Raw genomic sequence first — 19,477 nt, 5'->3', positions numbered from 1 at the left:
TTCACTGTCAAATCAGATTCTGTCTTTCCTTTTAAAGCAGATTTCCACATACAAGTTCAAATCCCTTAGATAAAGAATATGCTCATTTACAAAGATTGTAATTGATTTTTGGCCCTGTTTTTAATACTTTGCACTGTAAATGGCATCCCAGTGGACAATAATCATCATACAGATGTTTGAAAGCTCCTTCCTGCAGAGTATGCTAATTGAAGTCTATAAAGTGTCATCGGGCTGCACATTGTTTCTAATTAGTACAAGGCAGTTTCTCTAAGCTTTGTATAGTTTTACTGGCCTCTTTCCTTCATTATTTTACCAGCTGGCAAATAAATCCTGTCAGTTACTAAGAAAAAAATACAGAGTTGGAATTTTTTCTGTGTGCTTCATAGTGTCCTGCTTTCCTTTACCAGAAAAATACAGATTTTTGTATGGTTTGATTCTGAAGCTATCAGAAAGCTTTTAGCTCCAACAGGCCAGGTACCACTCTGACATCTTTTGAAAGACTCTTTATCTCACATCATCAGGAGAAACATTAGTATGACAATAAATTTCTTTTCTCATAATAGGGCATTTATGATAATGATTGTCATTTGTCTAGTTTCTGAAAATGGAATATTTTAGTGACTGCTTGATGGTTGGTTGTTTATTGCAGACAGTTTCTCAGGGTATACAATCAGCAGTGCGATGGAAGTGGCAGATAAAAGGGTCTCTTTTGTTGAAAGGAGCTCCAAATTATGTGCAAAATTACTGGAAAAGAAGCTTTGCTGCCTGTTTCAGCTTCCCTGTGTGAGTGTACTTGGGTACAGGTCAGGTTCTGCAGTTCTTTTAGGGAGTGTTGGATTGTGCTTTTAAAACTCTGGTAAGTACTTCCCTCTGGTAGGTTAATTTAGCTTCAAGTAGTGTCCCTGTATTTCCTCATGTCTTTCTGCAAGGATTTTTTACATCAAGTAATCTGGGAGTTTACAGGACTTAAAAAGAGAGACAGATTTATAGAATTTTCAGGCCTTGGCTGCTTTCTTCAGGCCTCCATTATAAGCATGGAGGAATGAAAACCAGCTAGTTCTCTTCGTAAGACTCTGAGGCAGGACCCATGCTTTTTGGTTTTCTTTAAGGTAAAATATATAATTTTCCTTTGCATGCAGTGAACACCTTTTCTGAATGTTCAGGAAGCACATACAAAATTTGGCATGGTGCATTATTTAAACAATTTCCCGTTGATTTTTCAGTGGAAGTTCACTCATAATGCAAGGCCATACTTTGATTGAAGCTTGAGGAGGTTCATGAACAGCTAACAGACAAGAATTTGTTGTGTATTCTGAGGCATCAGACTAAGATTTAGGAGGCTGACTTGATCCTCTCTGAATGACAGCATCCTGAGGAAATTATTTTCTTTCTTCCAATCTTTGTTTTTTAGTTGTGAATGATAATGTGATACATCTCTTTCTTCATGTCTAGGTTTTTTTTTAGTGTTTGGGGGAAAAAAAAGTACGTGACAGCTGTGATCTGGAGAAGACTACAGTGAAATAATTAAAATAGAATGCACTACTTAACTTGGAAGGGATCTGCAATGACCATGCAGTCCAACTGCCTGACTGATCCAGGCTGACCAAAAGTTAGACAATGTTGTTGAGGGCATTGCCTCTTAAACACTGACAGGCTTGGGGCATCTACCAACTCTCTGGGAAGCCTGTTCTGATATTTGCCCACCTTCTCAGTCAAGAAATTTTCCCGGTTGTCCAGTCTGAGCCTGCCCAGATTCAGCTTTGATCCATTTCCACATGGCCTGTTACAGGATACCAGGGAGAGGAGATCAGCACTTCTCTCAGGAAGCTGCAGGCAGCAATAAGGTTGTCCCTCAGTCTTCTTTTCTCCAAACTAGACAAGCCCTGAGGCCTCACAGGACATTCCTTCCAGCCCTGTCACCAGCTTTGTTACCCTCCTCTGGATGCATTCAGAGACCTGAACATCCTTCTTGACTTGTGGGGCCCAGCACAGCTCACAGTGCTCAGGTGAGGCCACCCCAGGGCTGAGCACAGCAGGACAGGGCTGAGCACAGCAGGACAGTGACCTGTGTCACCCAGCAGGACAGTGACCTGAGTTACCCAGCAGGACAGTGACCTGTTGTGTCACCCAGCAGGACAGTGACCTGTTGTGTCACCCAGCAGGACGGTGACCTGTTGTGTCACCAGCAGGACAGTGACCTGTTTTTCCTGGCTGGCTGTGCTGTGTTTGATGCACCCAGGGTGGGGTTTGCCCCAGGGCCACTGTTGGCTCCCACTGTGATGCTGTTGGCCAGCAGCACCCCCAGACCCTTCGGCAGGGCAGCTCTCCAGCTGCTCCTGTCCCCATTTATTACTCTGTCCTTTGTACAGAATCTGACATTTTGACTTTAGAAATTCCTTCCCATTCATCATAGAGCAATGCTCCAATCTGTCTAGATCCCTCTGCAAGGCCGATTACAGAAATCCTCCTTATTGTTTGTGGTGGAAATTGTACTTAATCCCCACAATCTACTCAATATGGTACTGCTTTATGGTGGACTTTCCAGTTAGTGCAGAGCATGTGTAGAGGCAAACCTCTTTCTCCAAATAATTAGTTGCTAATTATGCATAGGACGCTATCAAACTAAAAACACCAGGTATTTGATCTGAGGTGGTATTCCCAGAAAAGTACAGTGATACACTGAAGTAAAAGAGGAGTTTTTGTTACTTATAAATATTGCATCACTAAGGGATAGTAATGTGAAATAAAAACATTGTTGTAGGCAGTTCTTCCAGGGTTAGGAAATGATGCCGGGGTCTGCATCTGTCCTCTTCACTGCAGTGTGAGGCCTGATGGCAGCTGTGAGCTGGTGCAGGCATGGATAAGATAATGTCTCTCTCCACTCAACTAGGCTTTGGCAAATTTACCAGCATCTACTCTGTGGTTGTGACTTGGGTAATAATACTTTCCCTTATCACGGTCCTTTGAACAACTAACCAGCGTGTTTCTCCTCTGTTTTGCCTTGGAGAAACCTGTCAACACCTTTTCTCTTCATTCTGTATTTAATGGATGTGTCAACATTGCTTAATGGAGGATGGTGAAAAGGTATGTTTTGTTGTTAGCTGTGAGCAGGCAGTGAGTCCTGACAGCAGTGATGTCTGGGGCACAGCCTCGTGCTGCAGTTCCACTGCTCTGATGCCACTTCAGCCAGATCAAGCTCAGATATTCCTCTGCACTGCACAAGTACTCCCTCATGCAAACAATTCAGAAGCATCTCAACTACATATCCATAATTTATAATTATAGTGAGACTAAAATAGACTTGAGGCTTCAGTTGGCCTCATGTCTCAGAGCTGCTGTGTTGCAGCAGAGGCTGCTCTGCCTTGAGAGCACAGCAATAATTACTGTGGACTGCATTTTAACAGCCAATGATGGTTGCAAGGCACAGCTTCAAGGATATTGGGGGAGTTTGGAAACCTTGTGCTTCTGTCAAGGGCTTAGGTGTCTAAATGTTATCTGTGTGGGCTGCAAATTAGCATTCTCAAGCAGTATGGCTTCAGGAGGCATGGCCTTGGGGAGGGTGCCTGCAGATTTGTGAGCCACCACCATTTGCTTTGAAACCCCCCCGGATTTGGGGAGCCTCCTAAGGAAGTTCCTCTAGGTCTGTTTTTGTACAGGAGACAGAAACCTGATTAGTGATGTTTATTTTTCCAGATGATTTTGGTTTTTCACTTCTCAATTTTATTGATAGGATGAAAAAAATTACATTTTGCATTTACCCTTTTGATGAAGAAGGACTGGTTTTGCTTAGTGTTAAAACATAGGTTTGAAGCTTTGAAGTCTCTGTTCCATAGGTGGAAACACAGTGGGAATGGTCTGATTTCCCACTTGCAATATTGCATTATTTAACTGGAAAGAGCTTTTAGGGCTGTTTTACATAATGACTGGGTTCCCTGCATGCGGCAATATTCAGAAATAAAATAAACCAGAAACTGCCTGACGAGCAAATGGTTCCTGTTTTAGACATTGTCCATAGCATTTGTAATATTTGCTGCTCTAGTCCTGTTATGTAATTGATGTCCATTGGGAATATCCCAAAACAGGGATGTTTATTTCCTGAGGCTGTTAACAGTGTTTGAAGTTTCTTTATCAGACACAGACTGGGGAAAGGTGAATTGATTTTTAGTGTCTTCTGCTCTTTAAGTAATTTTTTAAGTGTGTAATTATAGAAATACAATGCATTTAAACTTGAGGGCAAATTTAACATTGGGTTTTCACTCTGCAGCTGTCTGGAATTCAGTGTTTCAGGGCCAAGAGTTCATCTATTTCCTGACATAATAGGGTGATTTAGCATGCTTTTAATTTCGAGCATGTGAGCAATCCCATCTTTCCTCACATTTATTCAGTTGGATACATACATGTGTCTGGATGGATGGATGGATGGATGGGTAGATAGATAGATAGATAGATAGATAGATTACTTTGACCTTTTATGAACTGAATCTTATGAAACAAGCTTTTAGACCAATCTAAAGTTATGTAAGCCTTTTATTAGTATCATTTTCACATGCATATCAAACCTTAAAACAGTAGGGTGATAGTAAATCTGATTCAGTTATCCTGTTCATTTTAGACAAGCTTGGGAGCAGACTTTGGTCAACAGCAACCCATATTAACACTGAAAAATCTGTTTTTTATCTTCTTAGGATCATCATGTAAAGTTGCTGAAGAGATCTTGATGTAAACAACACTACTTACACAATCTTTGAACTTGGCTTTAGTTTACACACTTAAACCAGCCACACAACCTGAATAATTCTGGGAGGTGACAAACACTGATTTCAAGGGATGCTTAGAATGAAGCTAATTTATTATGATATGCATGATCTTCATCAAAGAAGTATTAGGCATTCCCAGAAGTCCCAGAGTTATATGATCTTGTGACAGACCTAGAGGCAAATTCAGAGTTGTCAGCTGAATTGCCTTTGGAGCCTGCCAAGCAAACAGATGCTAATGTTAGATGAGTGTCTACATGGCTTGGCATGGAGCTCCCATGACAGGCAGCCAGCCCTGTGTGTGACCTTAGCTTGCTGGTCCACTGCTGGGAGTCACAGAGGAGATGTCTAGTGATGTGTGAGCTAGAGCTGTCCGCTGCTTATGGTTTGAATAGAGTTTATTTGGATGCTGTAGTCAGAGTCTCTGATGAGATTTAAACACTACCATCCACCCTCTTGGGTTACAAATGAGAAAGCAAACACAGTTTATTTTCCATGTGCTGGTTCTACAGCTCCAAAGCCCCCTGTATGCTGGGGACCCCCAACCTCTGCCAGGTGCAGTAGGAAACCCTAATATAATCTGGCATGGCAGAGTGTGACTGCCACTGTGTGTGTGCCACACTGATTCCTGTGAGCTGCACTCACTCACTGAGTGCACCTGCCTGGGCAAACTGGGTGTTTGGGAGCCCTGGGACCAGCTGGCACAGAGAGGCCCGTGGGGGTGACATTCTGCAGCTTGCAAACCATGGTGGCCATGTGTGTGCTGCTGCTGAGAAGTGGCCCTGCCTCGTAGCCTCTGAGCCATGCCAGGGGGGTGTTTGGGGGAGAGAAATTTATTGCAGCCAAAAGTCCCCTCTATCAGTTGAGCAGTGTGAACCATAGCACTGCACAGCCCAGGAACATCCTGGAGCTCTTCATTTGCTAGCACAGACAGGGCTGTTGTGTCTCTGCCTGCCTTGTCTCTGTGCTTAAAGACTCTGGCTCTAGTCCAGCTCCAGCCCTTCATGATTTTTAAGATCATATGCCCCTTGCTTCACCCCAAAACCTGCTCACTGGGGTTTTTCTCCCTGGGTGCATGCTGTGTGAGGCTTTGTTTGTTGGGACTCCACCAGTATGTTCATTTAGCAACATGCATAGTCATTTGAGCTGAATATAGGAACATTTAAGTCTCTAGACAAGTGATTAAGGGCTTTATTAAATGGAAATGTTTTGCTAAGCCACAGCATGGATTATCTGTCCCTTAGTATGAGTATAATCAAAACTGGTTCTCTGATCTTGGATAGAAACTCTGGAGTATCTGTTTCATTTTTTTTCTTTTGTGTAAAATGGGAATGCTGACATTTCTTTGCTGACTTCCTTGGGTTGCTGTGGAGTTTAATGCCCAGAAAGTGCTTTGAACATGAGAACTGCTGTGACAGAATTACTGAGAGCTCTGCTTCTGGAATTTAATTGCTTAGTTAAGGGTTGGGGGAAGGGGGGAAGAAAAGTTCAGAACCAGCTGGCAGGGAAATTCTATTGAAGTTTTTATGTAATATATGGATTTAACATTCATTTGGAATCTGGTTATTGAAAATTGTATTTTAAATTTTGGATGATTTTTCATTAGTCTTTCATATATTTGAAATTAATTATTCTCCCTTAAAATTCTAAATATGGGTGGGATTTTTTTTGGTCTTTGTTTTAGAATAGGCTTTTAACAGAACTTGATGTTTTCTTATTGTAGATCATTGCAATTACTATGCACAAGCATAATCACTTCCGACAGTAAAAGCAGAATTAGTGTATATTAATAATTTGTGTGCTTCCCATTTTTGGCTTCTGTTTGCTCTGAGATGGAGGGCGAGGTTCAAGGTCTTTCTGTGCTCTCCATAAAGCCTGGTTGCCTAGCATTTTTAACACTTGGCAGCACCATTTCTAATCTGTGTGGAGCTGGCAGCCAGGCTGTGCAGCTCCTCAGTGGGAAGTAACATGGAGCTGAGCCCCAGCTCCCAGCTCAGGCAGCCTGCCTTCTGTGGCTACCAGGCTACCAGTTTAAACCTCTCTCTGGAAATTGTAAATGCACGATGTGATGCCAGTGGCAATTTTTTCTCTTTTGTCCTTCAGCGTGGGTTGGTAAGAGGAGTGGACTGGCACATTTTCTAAATATGTGCATGTTTATCAAGCAGAGTGTTTCAAGCATGTTACTGAGTCCTTTGCTTAGATGAGGGTCTCATCTGTCAGCTAAGAAAGAAAGATCTGGCTGCAATTCTCTTTTTCCTTTTTTTTTTTACCTCTCCCCCCTGCCCCTCCCCAAAATCTCAGAAGAGTAAATGACTAGCATGTGTTACACAATGTAAGCTGTGAAGAAGATTTGAGGGAATGTGAAATTTAGAAGCTTTCTGTGCATATCTTTATGCTAAAATAGATACTGATCTGCAGTGTTTTCTTAGTTTTAAGTGTTGCTTGTAAGAATAGATACAAGCAGAGTTACCAAATGGTAACTTTGATATTTACTGAGAGCAAAAGGCTTTGTAGCCTTTTTTTTTTTTTTTGGTCTTGTTCAGGATGGAGAGATTGCTGAACAGGATATAATAGGGTGATAGAGGGATTGCTGTTCCCCTCTTTGGCATTCCCAGGGGCTGGGGTACCTGCTGGAAGCAGGGCTGGAGCTGCCCCTGCATTGCCTGCTGTTGCTCAAGGAGGGCTGCAGGCTCCCAGCACAGAGAGGATGCTCGAGGACTGCAGGGGTGCAGTGTCTGCACTGCTGGGAGCCCTAAATAGGCATTAAAAGGAGTCCTGGGAAGCTTTTTATCAGTCCACTGCATGGTTCAGATTAGGAAGGCCCAAAGCACTGCACCTGGTGACTTCAGCAAGGATAATATTAATAATGTTAAAGGATAATATTAATAATGTTAATTAGCCATTCTGCCTTTGCAGCCTTGCTGGTCTAAGCAGGTCACCTTGAAAATGAAGACCCTGAAGTGCATGAAAACTGTAGCCAAATTTTTGAGAAATGTGTCCTAATTTTCAGCTACACTACATCTGACAAATGTTCCTTGACCTTATTTGCTACTTAAGTGGTGGGAAACTTTGCATTTACCTCAGTGGGCAGAAGGTCAAGTCTCTTGGGCCTCTTTTCCTGGAGGCCTTGTACTCTGCAGGCAGGAGATGGGTGCCAGAACCTCTGAAGTCAGGGCTTTGAGCTTTTGAATGAGGAATTCATATGTGGGAGGGTCAGTTTGTGAAACACGGAATCTCAGTGACTTGTGTTCAGTATAAAGTGTTGTTTTAGCATAGAACACTGAACCCAGATAATCTATTTTACATATTTGTCCTGTAAGCAGTTCTTTTCTACATTGACTGTGCTCTAATAGTTGATTTTTCCAATTTGAGAAATACAGCTAGAAATTAACATGTGATTAAAAAGCTGTTGAAAAAATTTTCTAGGCTCTTAAAATAAAACATACAAAAATAGTGGAGGAAAAACCCAACTCCACTAAATCTCCAGGCTAGAAAGAATAAATCACAGTGGTCCTAAGTACTCATAGAGGGCTAAAGACTTTGGGTTTGTTTTTTTAGATTTTATCTTAAGTGAATTTTCTCTTTGAGTGAGCACTGAACATACGTTCAGATGTTCTGCATGGGAAGGTGTTTTCCTTGGTCCCTGAGGATAGGGATGCGTGGACCTGTGAAACTCAGCGGTCTCATACTGATGGTCACCTAAGACACCAAGGTGTGTATGTGTAGGATTTCTAAAATCCAAAAGTTGGAGATTAAAGATGAAGAAAAGGGAAACATTAGCACAGTACTTGCCACGATTTGAAGTAAGAAAAATTTGTTGCTTCCATTCTTTGGGGTTTTTTAACTTTTATTTACAATCATACCTAGCTGAAGTGCTCCTCTTTCAAGGAACCTTTCAAGACCTGGTCAGCATTCTACTGTGTGGATTGTACTCAGGAAAAAAGGTGATATTTAGCCTGATAAACCTTGCTCTTGCATGACAAGATTAAATAGGGCTGTTTGTTTTTTACTTTGATATATTTGCCTGTGTTAGCAAAGAAGCCAGGCAAGGTGGCAGTTAACAAAATAACCACCTGAAGTGTAGTGGACACCCATCTCTGGATTCATTTGAATTGATCACCTTGTTTCAGTGATTCCTCAAGGTTTTCCACTGTTAGCAGCATCTGTGTTCAAAGTTTGTTTTGGCCAAAATCTGCTTCCTGTTGTGTTTTTCCTTGTCCCTACATGTGACATGGTGCAAACATTTGCCATATTTTAGCACAACTCATCACACTTTAAAGCCATAATAAATGAGGAAAAAAGCAAAATTAAAGATTTGCCAGGATGACAAATAATCCTAGGGATGAAGGGGCACATAGATCCTTCTTTTCAAACTACTTCTTTTCTGTTGCAGCATTTCCTTGTACTCTTTCATGCTTTCTAAAACTCTCATATGTCCATGTAGTTTCTCAGGTATGCTCATTTGCTTCCATCCTCGTGCTCTTTTAACATTTGCATGCTCTGTCCTTCTCTTGCCATCTCATGCATCCTTGTGCTCTTCTTTTTATTATTTTCCTCATCTGACCATGCAGCTTGTGCGCATAACCCGTGTTGATTTGGTGCCTTGGAGAGGTGATCAGGCAGTTTGTGTGTAGGACAAGGAACCAGTGTCTGGGTGATGTGGTTTAGGGGTTACAATGGTGGTGCTGGGTTGATGGTTAGACTCGATGATCTTAAAGGTCTCTTCCAGCCCTGATGGTCGTGGTTCTGTAATGCTGTGTCTTGTCTGCCCAAGAGTGGAGTTGGCTTTCTGGTGAGTTTGTTATGGGTGTTAAGTATCTGACCCAGCCAGGGTGGATGGTGTGATGTGGGAGTTTGCATTGTGCTGGCTTGAACTTTGAGGGTGCTTCTAATGTCCTACAATCCCTGGATCCAAGATGGTGAATAATACTACTGTGGCCTAAAGTGAATGCCCTTTACAGAGACTGCTGCTTCAGGCAGGAAATGATTCAGTTGTTAAGGATCTCTCTGCCAGCTATTTCAGAAAAGGAGGCCTTCATACATTTGAGGTTTTGCATACTTTATTTTCTAGCTGTTTGAGGAAACCTTTGAAACTTCAGCTTTTAAAAAGGTAGCAGGCTTTTTCTTTTCTTTTTTTTTTTCCCTCCTTTTTTTGTTGTTTTCTTAGTCTAGACTAAATTCTGACAGCACAGCTCTTTGTATTGGCTGTCCCTTCATTTGAGATACTGTAATACTGCTCCTCTTTTATTTGCCATTTGTCCTTTTGTTTTATGTTTCTCTTTGTTGCAAGCTTCTTTGTTGTTTCTTCCAGATTATTCTCCTCAGGGACTTCTGTATCAGTGTGACTGAACATTGCTTGCAGCCATGCCAGATTGTGCTGTGATCTTATTGGATTTCACAAACCAAGGTTAGGCCAGGTCAGAACTTGGTTGAAATAACATAGACTACAAGATTTTCTGCTAGCCACTGGGAGCACACACAACAAAAACCTGACCCAGATGTTGATTCAGACAGCTCAGGCTGGCCATGCTGACTGTGCTGGGTGTGATACTAATACTGAGTTCTGACCTGTTCTGGCTGGTAGGATTTCACAGCTTTTTTCTTAGAGAAGAGTACTGTAGTTAATTCCAGTGTTCTGGCCCATTCCAAATCCTTTAATTCTCTATTTGGATTACACTGGAATTCAGTTGAAGATTATATTCTCTGATCTTCTTTTCCCTGTACTGTTGCATGATGATTGCCCTCAAAACTTGCTGTGCTGTTCAAAAAGCTGCATTTGTGTGCTGGATGAAATAATTACAAAATTCTCTGCTTTGCTGATCTTCTGAAGCAAAAAAACCCAAACAACCAAACCAAACCAAACCACGGTTTTTAGATTGAAGGTTCCAGAAAAGTAGAGATTTTTAGTAAAAAAACCACACGAAAATTACAGTTGAGCTGTTCTTAGAAATACTTGAAGTTTCTGACCAAAAGGCTGTATGAGGATGTGTAAGTATGTTCAGGGTTAGCTTGACTGAGTCCATATTAGGTGGAAAATCGCATGCTGTTACACTTGAGTGCCCCAAAATGATAGAAAGATTGAATATATAGGTAAGGCTTTTCTGATTTATTGTAGAGGTATTTGGACCTGTTGGTGTTCTGTATGGCTTTTAATAGCTTATTCCTTTAAATAAAACTGTGAGAGGCTAGAAGGTGAACATAGAAAAGTATGTAATGGTGAAATAAAGGCCAAAATTAGCTTGGGTTATGTGTACCAACCTTGTTTCATCCCTGCTCTCAGCCTAGGGAGGGCTGCTGGAGGGTTCATTTGCCTGCATCCATGTTGGAACAATACTCATGAAGTACTGGAAAGAACAGTACAGCCAGCTTGATTTACCTTGATGTGCCCAGGTGTAATGATGTACCATTAACAGCATAGCCATTAAGAACATTTAAGGAGTGTAAATTGTGAATCTGCAGAGGAATTAGTGAGGTGTGAAAGGGCAGGGGTGACTCTGCGTCAGTAAATGAAATACTTCACAGGCTGGGTCAGGAAAAGCTTTTTGTCAGTTTAAGCTGTAAAGTAGTGTGATGTCTTTCTCTGTAGAATAATTGGTTTCTTTCTGTGAATATGTAAAATAAGTTTCAGGATTCAAGTCTGTAATGCATTTTGCATACTGGGACAATTTGCTGTGTATGGATGTGGACCAGATAATCAGGTGTTTATGCCCCTGGAATATTTTCATCTTTTGAAAGTTTTGGGTCTGCTTTTCTCAGTCAGCACCTGTATATTGAGGGAAAATACTGAATATATTGACTTTTAAATCCAAGTTTTCATACATTTCTGCATAGACAAAATGGAAAATTTAAAATTGGAGTAGGAAGATTTATGTTCTATAAAAGATGGGAAGATGGGATTTACAGTTTGATTGTAAGCATTTGGCATTGAAGTTACCCATAATTATTCTTAATAGGTAAATTATCTCTGTCTCTGATAATCCTAATTGTCGGTGCAAAGCTTGGCGCTGCCAGCGGAGATATGGAAGGTGTAGTGTGGGAGAAGGCTGGAAGGAGTCTTTCATCTCTGCCATCCCTTGCCAAGGGCTTACTGTACATGCAAATTCATCAGCTTTTCTATTGTGGTGCATTTATATATCCTGGAGATGCTGAAATCTGGGAATTAATTGCTCTGTGTGCTCAGGGGGCCACTCTGCAGTGGGAGAATCTGCAGGATTGGGACAGCAGTGGCTGATGTTGCTACAGCATTCAGAAATACTTGGGGGAGTGTCCTGCAGAAGAGTATGAAGAGCTTTGTTGATTGATTCTGTCCTTACCTCCTCTGTTTTAGGAAGAGCCAGCCTGGCAACCCCTTTGTAAGAGAACAGCATGACTGATGTTCACCTGCTGAACAGATATGCTGGATGTGTTTGGGGGGGTGGTGGGGTGGTGGTGGCTGTGCAGGGGACAGATAGATGTTGTTTTCAGCTGTTATTTACAGGATCAATAAAACTGATTTTCCAATTCAAGGATAATTTTTACCAACAAGCTACGTAGCCTATAAGGTCATAATATTGGATCTGTTCTTTTTCAGAACAACTTAATTTAAAAATGATAGGTAGTTTCCAGCTCAGGAGTAGTTTTTCTAATAGAAAGGAGAGATGTATCTGGAAGATACACCTTGGAAGGGGGTGAGAATTTTGCCACAGAACAATATTGTTGCACACTGTCCTTTTCTTTGAACAGTAGTCATTTAACTGTGCATGATATTTTAATGACAAATGCAATATAATAAGAAAATGCAGAGCTGTTTTATTACAATCCTGGTTCAGTTATTATGTGCAAATACTGCTTTGGACTTTACTGGGCAGTGACAGATGCCCTCTGTAAAGTGCAATATATTTTATGACCTCTGCCACTGTAGAGAAGAATATTTTGTGAAGTTGTGGAATTATCCCAGGCCAATAGCAAATGTATTCACACATATATGTCCAATTGCAATTCACTCCTCTTGCACTTACTTTATCTTATTCTTTTATGACCTGCAATACAGATATTTAATTTTTCTTTGTTCTTGAAATTCTTTATGTTAATCACATGGAGTGTTTCTAACTATGCAAGTAACAGACATATATTATAATCCAAGTCTGTTTCTTTTTATTGGAAAAGGACAGTCCTTTTCCCATACTTTGGTAAATCTCGGGCTTTTGTAGTTATTATCTATGAAATATGCAGCCTGTGGAAGTCTACATAAAAATCAAATGCCATTACCTTTGAGAAGCTTTGGGTTCAGACCAAAAATACTCTAAATTTTCATGTGCCTTTTTTCTCAAAGTCTACACATCCATTTATGGTTCTTCTTTCCTCCTTTATATATTGGAGTATTGGAGGTAAAAAGATGGAGGAATGTTGGTTTGATTTAGAAGAATTTGATGGTGAAGATTTGTTTAAAAAATGAAAAGCTATCTTTCTTTACTGTGATTGGAGCAAAGTTTTCCTTTTTGAGATGGTAAATAGTTTATAATGTTTGAGTAAGAATCTGGCTTTTGGATGGCTGTGTTGCTGATGAGAGCTACTGGCAACAGACACTTTGTAACACTAAACTGCTAGTTTATTAAAAGAATAATAGGAACAGATGTTTTCAATTCATAAAATGTATCAAGTAAATGGTACATCCACTTGTTATTTCAATTCCTTTGAATTTCTGTGAACTCATTTGGGCTAGGTTCTCAAAAGAGCTTAGCCCACTGTCACTTCATTGTTCTCCCCATAAACTGATGGATGATGAATGTGTTTGGGAGCTGCAGCTTTTTATGCCTAAAGGGGAGCTCCTGTCTACTGACACTTCTAAAATCTGGCCCATGTTTCTGATGAGTGAATACTGATCATTATAGAGGATTCATACATGCAGTCTCTGAGTAATTCCCTGAATTTGCCTGTGATTGTATATATGATGGTTTCTTAATTTACTATTGCAGTAGGCATTTTAATTCAAATTATGGTAATAGTGTAGGATTAACTGTGGATTATGATTCTAGCATGTACTGTCATTCAAGCAGAAGAACCAGTTCTTTAGCTGCTACAGCCTCTTCTCCCTCTCATCCTCATGTGTAGTAATTTGTGCTCAAGACTGGCCTCAGGTTTTGATGAGGTTTCTTGTTTAAGCTGATGATATTGCTTAGGGAAGGCAGTTGTTGAAAATCAGGAAAAGAGAGACTGAGATTTCTTTTGTCTTCTGATGACACATTTTTAGGGTGCTGAAATGATTTTTTGAAAACAGTGATTAGAATGGGCTCTTGCCAGCCCTGCACAGTGAGCAGTTCTGGTTTTGCCTTCACTCCTCAGTGGTAGGACAGGCTGCACGTACTTTGCTTTTGCACTTTTGACTCCAATACATATTTGAGAAAACTATTGCTAGGGGGTTACGTTAAAATCACCAGAAAGCTCATAGAATAAATAAAACATGCAAGAGAACTGATGTTATATTGGTCCTTGCTAGAGCATATAGCAGGAGGCCAGTTCTGTTCTTTGCCAGGACTGAAAAAAAGCTTTATAGCCACCCAAGATGGCTCTTCTTGGAGCATAACCTCTCCAGAGAGCTTCTGCTCCCCCCAACTGCAGATGTGCTGGAAACACAAATTTGCCTCTTTAATGTTTGCACTTGTTTCATTAGATTGTAATGGCATGCGGCCTGTTTGCATTAGTGAATTCATCTGTATTCCTTCAAATCCCTCATTTGTTGCATTCTTTGTGCAGTGCCTGATATTTCTAGTGACTTTATGTTTTAGCAGCAGTCTAAAATCTGCCTTTTTTTCTCTTTCTTCCTCCAGCTGATATTATTTCTACAGTTGAGTTCAACCACACTGGAGAACTGCTGGCTACTGGTGACAAGGGGGGCCGAGTGGTTATATTCCAAAGGGAGCCTGAGGTATGTGGGTTACCAATGTCATCCTCAATAGTCTGAAAAGCCTGGCTTAAATTTTTGACCAGTCTAAAACCTAAACCTTACTTTTTAAACACTTTATTTAACTGAATTTACTTGTTTATAATCTCAAAATTTATTAAAACAGTGTCACCTGTTCAGAGAGGAAGTGAAATAGGGTAAGGTTTTTTAACTCGTAAGTTTGCTGTCCCAAACAAAAATGCTTCAAAGCTCCAAAATTCTGATATAAGAAAAAAGAAGATTATTTTTGTTTTACTTTTGCCTTGTTTTAATAGCTTTTTCCTGATGATGGAACCCTATTCTATTTAAAACAATACCTTCACTTACATGTTCCACTTGTAAATTCCATTCATCTGCAGTATTTTGTGTAGAATTCTTTCCTGAATAGCTGATATTTCTTCAAAAATTCTAATATTAAGTGTTTCAATTCTCACAGGAAGTGTCATTCTTGCTGAAACAAATCTGTCAATATCATGTTCTAAATGAGAAATTAAAATAAATTTCCAATATTTTTTATATTTATAAGGTTTATACATCTTTCCTAAGAGATGAAGATATATTACTGTCATAAACAATGTTTCTGTTGTTCTTATTCCCCACAGAGTAAAAATGAGCCTTACAATCAGGGGGAGTACAATGTTTACAGCACTTTCCAGAGCCATGAACCTGAATTTGATTATTTGAAGAGTTTGGAGATAGAAGAAAAAATAAACAAGATCAAGTGGTTACCACAGCAAAATGCAGCTCATTCACTTCTATCAACAAATGGTGAGATTGATGAGAGTATGCAGGACATAGCAGTATTTGCAGTATTTGCTCTGTGTGTTTTAGTGCTGATGTATATATTTGCTCATTTTAATCTACTGTTTTAGTAATTTATTCTTTCAGAGTTTACCAAGACTGTCATACTGCCTCTGATCTCTGTTGTTTGTGTATTTTATTCATAGAATCACGAGGTTTTTCCAGTTGAATATTCATAGACATTTAAAGAGCTGTCCATTTTTCTATCAATATGCAGTGCTGTGCTGAAATAGATCATGTGACAAAGGCATCACTTTACTCAGCAGCTTGTGTTTCATGGGAAATTTAGAATTTTTTCTGCTGTATTTGTCATAATTTTTATTATTTGCAGATGCGTAGATGAAGATTGGTGAGAGAGATTAATTTATTTTTCTTTTTATTCCTTATCATCAGAATAGTCTATTTCAATTTTAAAAAGGTACACAAATCTTAGGAAGACAGAAGGAATAATACTAGGGTATTGACTCATATTTCTGACATGCGTAAAGCCTATTGATGAAAAAAGGCACTATTATTACCAAGAGGGAATAATCAGATATGAAGTAAGGGGAAAAAAACTGAATGTAACCTAACATGAATAGGTGTCATTTAGGAAGCATTTAGACACCCACAAACTTCATTATTGCAGATGATGCATGACACAAAATACCACAAAAATGGTTTTAAATTTTAGATCTAATGGTAATCAGAAAAGAAATTTTTTCGTTCTAGAAGTTTGAGTGTAATTGGGAGTTGCTGATGAGAAATAGGGTTATCTCATCTTTGGGAACTGACACAATATAAAGGATTGCTTTGCATTAAAATATATAGCATTAAATAATGTTTACATTAATTCAAAGTAGATGATAATTTTTTAGGATTTTGTAGTTTGTTTTACCTGAAGTTGCCTTTGATTTTTTTGGGGTCACTGTTACTTATTCAAAATGAAATACACCTGTTACAGAGAGGTGATTTATGCTAATTTAATGATTAGTCACCTTATGAAGTTTATTTCTACTCTTCTCCCTTGGTAAAAATATCCCTCACCCCTTCAGGTAACTAAGAGCAGCTGCTTCTGAGTGTGTGACACAAAAGCAGATTACTGAAAGTGAACCTTTCCCTTTTTATTTTAAAGTTTGCTTTTAGAAGCACAGAGGAATACAGCAGAATCCTCATATTTTCAGCTTTTGCAGTTATAGATGATAGATTACTACATGAGTTTTCTGGTTTGTACTGTCATGAGAGGGGAGAAAGGAAGAAATAACCAGTCCTAGTGCTGCTGTGGTTAATCCAGTTCCCACCAACAATGAGCAAGCCTAGGACCTGGAAAAATACTTTGGCTTCTGCTTCCCTCTCTTAATTTGGAGCATCTCAGCAGATCCCTTCATGGTGAGGAGAACATAAATGGTTCCACTGCTACAAGCCTTGGATTTTGGCTTTGAATTGCAAAACATTTGCATGTGCCAGGGAGGATTCCAGGCTTCCTGGCACAGCAGGGTTGAAGTCTCAAGATTCACCTCCTGGCATATTCTTAAAGATGGTTTTAGCTTCAGGGTACAGACAGCCCACGTTGAATTATTCACTGTCTCACAGATTAGCTGGGAGAAGCCTTTGACAATATATATCAATTCCATGCCTATAAAAAGGGATAATAATATGTTTCCTAACTTGAAGGCACTATCTATCACACATGCTCATATTGGATAGATTGTAGAAATATCTTGAGTACTGGTTTTTTGCTTACTAAATTCCAAGCCTGCTATTTTAATGCAATTTTTGATATTTTGCTCTCTGATAATTTAGGATCTAATGCATGGTTTTTGCAGAAAAATGGGAGTTGTGAAATAGCATCCTTTCCATGTGCTCAGGCAGACAGTGCCCACTGAATGTGCTGGAAGGAGCATGAGGGGAGAGTCAGTCTAAATCTGACCCTCAGTAAATGAGACTTGGCAGGTCTGCACCTGCCCAAATCTGTTTCTCTCATTCTGAGGAGGACTTTTGTCTGAAGATTCTGCACAGGTCCGCTCCCTCAGAGTCAGTCCTGGTTCCTTTCCAGTTCGCGTTATCAGCTAAGCTTTGATTGTGGCATCTTAATTAATGGAGACAGAAGGGAATCACCAAGGCTTTCAAATCCCACTGTGGATTTACAGTGCTTGCAGTTAGCAAATTTGTAGTTTTCACTGTAAAATGAACTGATTTTGTAGTATAATAGTAACAACTTATTATGATTCATTGGTATCTTCTGTACCAGAATATATTTGGGCCACTTTCAGTGTGAGCTACATAAGGTGGATCAGAATTTACACAGATTATTTCATCTGAGGATTTCAGGCTGCTTACCAGACATTAATTAATTTTAACTTCACAACACCCCTGAGACTGAATGCTTAACCTTACAGAGATGTTTCTGTTTTTTCTATATTTTGCAAAATATAAGCATACTTAAAACTTCTAAGGAGTATTTAAATTCCAGAGTTAGATAAAGGAGAAGGGACCCAATACATGATAAACTTACCTCCTAATAAAACAGTTTTCACTCAGGAAAGAGGTAGATTTATTAATAGGAATCAAATCTAACAATGGAAAATTGTTTTTCTTTTTTATTATAAGTCATTTTTCAATTGCTGTATTTATAATTTTTTTACTAGATAACAGGAATGCACTATTTACATGTAATAAAATATCCAAGGGCATGACATGACCTATGTATACTTTTAATAATTAATTAACATGATATACAATACAAATGAAATTTATTGAATATTTAAAAGGAGCTTTTTAATTGCAGTTTGAACTAACCTCTTGTTCTGTAGATTGACTGTAATTGTATTGTGATTTTTTTTTGCTTGCATATTAGCATATCAATATCATTAAGAGATACATAATAGCAAAAAATGAGTAATGGAGGGATTGATTTTGAAACAAAGAAAGTTCAAAGTTAAAAGTTGCTACAGAAATGTAAATCAATTCATGTTTTTCATATATCCTGTCTTTAAAGTGGTTTGTACAGGCATTTAGAAGTAGTATTTGGATCAGTCACACTGGGGAAATTATTATGCTCTGCTGTGTACTTGGAGAAAAAAAGGTAAATGAAGAAAGTGGGATGAAATCAGAAACGATGCAGGAACTGAGGTTAATAAATCTGTGCTGGCAGCTGAAGGGCAGAAGCTTTGGAAAGACTTTGGCTGCTGCACAAGCAGATGAGTGAAACAGCCATTAGAATCTCGGGACAGATTTTTTGCAGAAGAGTTGGCATTGATTTTTGAGTCCAAGAAGCTTTAGGATTGGCAGGTTAGGAGCACAACCACAGTGGGAGTGGACAATCAGCATTAGGAAATCTGGAGCTTCAGCTTGTACAAAAAAACCCCAAAGACAAATGCAATTTGAAATGTTTAAAAAATGTTTGTTGGTCTCAGAGGCTCTTTGCTAACTGAGAGTCATCATTACTGTCTCATCATGTGCTTCACCCATCACGAGAAAGGAAGAGTCTAGGATTAATTCAAGTTTCTCATTACTTCTCTCTCTTGCCATTGCAACACATTTCTCTTAGTTTGGTTGGGTTTTTTTATTTTTCCTCTGTTATTTCTCAGCTGCTCTCCATTAGGAGGGAGAAATGCCTCATTTTTTACACAGCCTTTCATTTGCAGGAGCTCCTGATGCTACACCAATGCACCACTGCCCATCCCCACAGTGGGCCAGGAAGGGGTCATTGGTGTGGCTTTGTATCCATGCTGTTCTTGTGCTGTTTATAAGTAACCTAACAAACTGGCATTAATGCCAAACTGGTTTTAATATTGACATTATTTCCTTGCCAAGTCACATTGATAAACTGAGCTTCAGCAGTGAGCATTGAGTAGTTTGGGCTTGTCCCACCTGCAGTCTGCCAGGTTGGATTCATGAGCAGCAGGTGTTCTACATGCTCCACACAGTGTGTCAGCTGCCAGGAACCCCTGACTCAGAGTGAAGATCTGGGATGTCCTTTATGAGTATTTTGTCTGTGGGCAGCATTTTCTGGATGTGCAGA

At 39.6% G+C, this 19,477-nt stretch overlaps 1 protein-coding gene across 7 annotated transcripts in view; it reads left to right on the top strand.

The window, feature by feature from the left end:
* The window catches only part of PPP2R2C (protein phosphatase 2 regulatory subunit Bgamma), a 131,461-nt gene that overhangs the window by 63,420 nt on the left and 48,564 nt on the right, over positions 1–19,477 (top strand). For all 7 annotated transcript variants that reach the window (XM_054292782.1, XM_054292805.1, XM_054292796.1 and 4 more), the window contains 2 exons: positions 14,561–14,658; positions 15,276–15,441. In XM_054292782.1, the coding sequence (XP_054148757.1) occupies positions 14,561–14,658; positions 15,276–15,441 (264 nt within the window). The remainder of the gene's footprint in view (positions 1–14,560; positions 14,659–15,275; positions 15,442–19,477) is intronic.

Source organism: Melozone crissalis, unplaced genomic scaffold (genome assembly GCF_028551555.1).
Source record: "Melozone crissalis strain CALT ecotype California unplaced genomic scaffold, PUWL_Pcris_2 ptg000006l_1, whole genome shotgun sequence".
NCBI classification, from domain to species: domain Eukaryota; kingdom Metazoa; phylum Chordata; class Aves; order Passeriformes; family Passerellidae; genus Melozone; species Melozone crissalis.
This window is presented reverse-complemented; position numbering and strand designations above follow the sequence as displayed.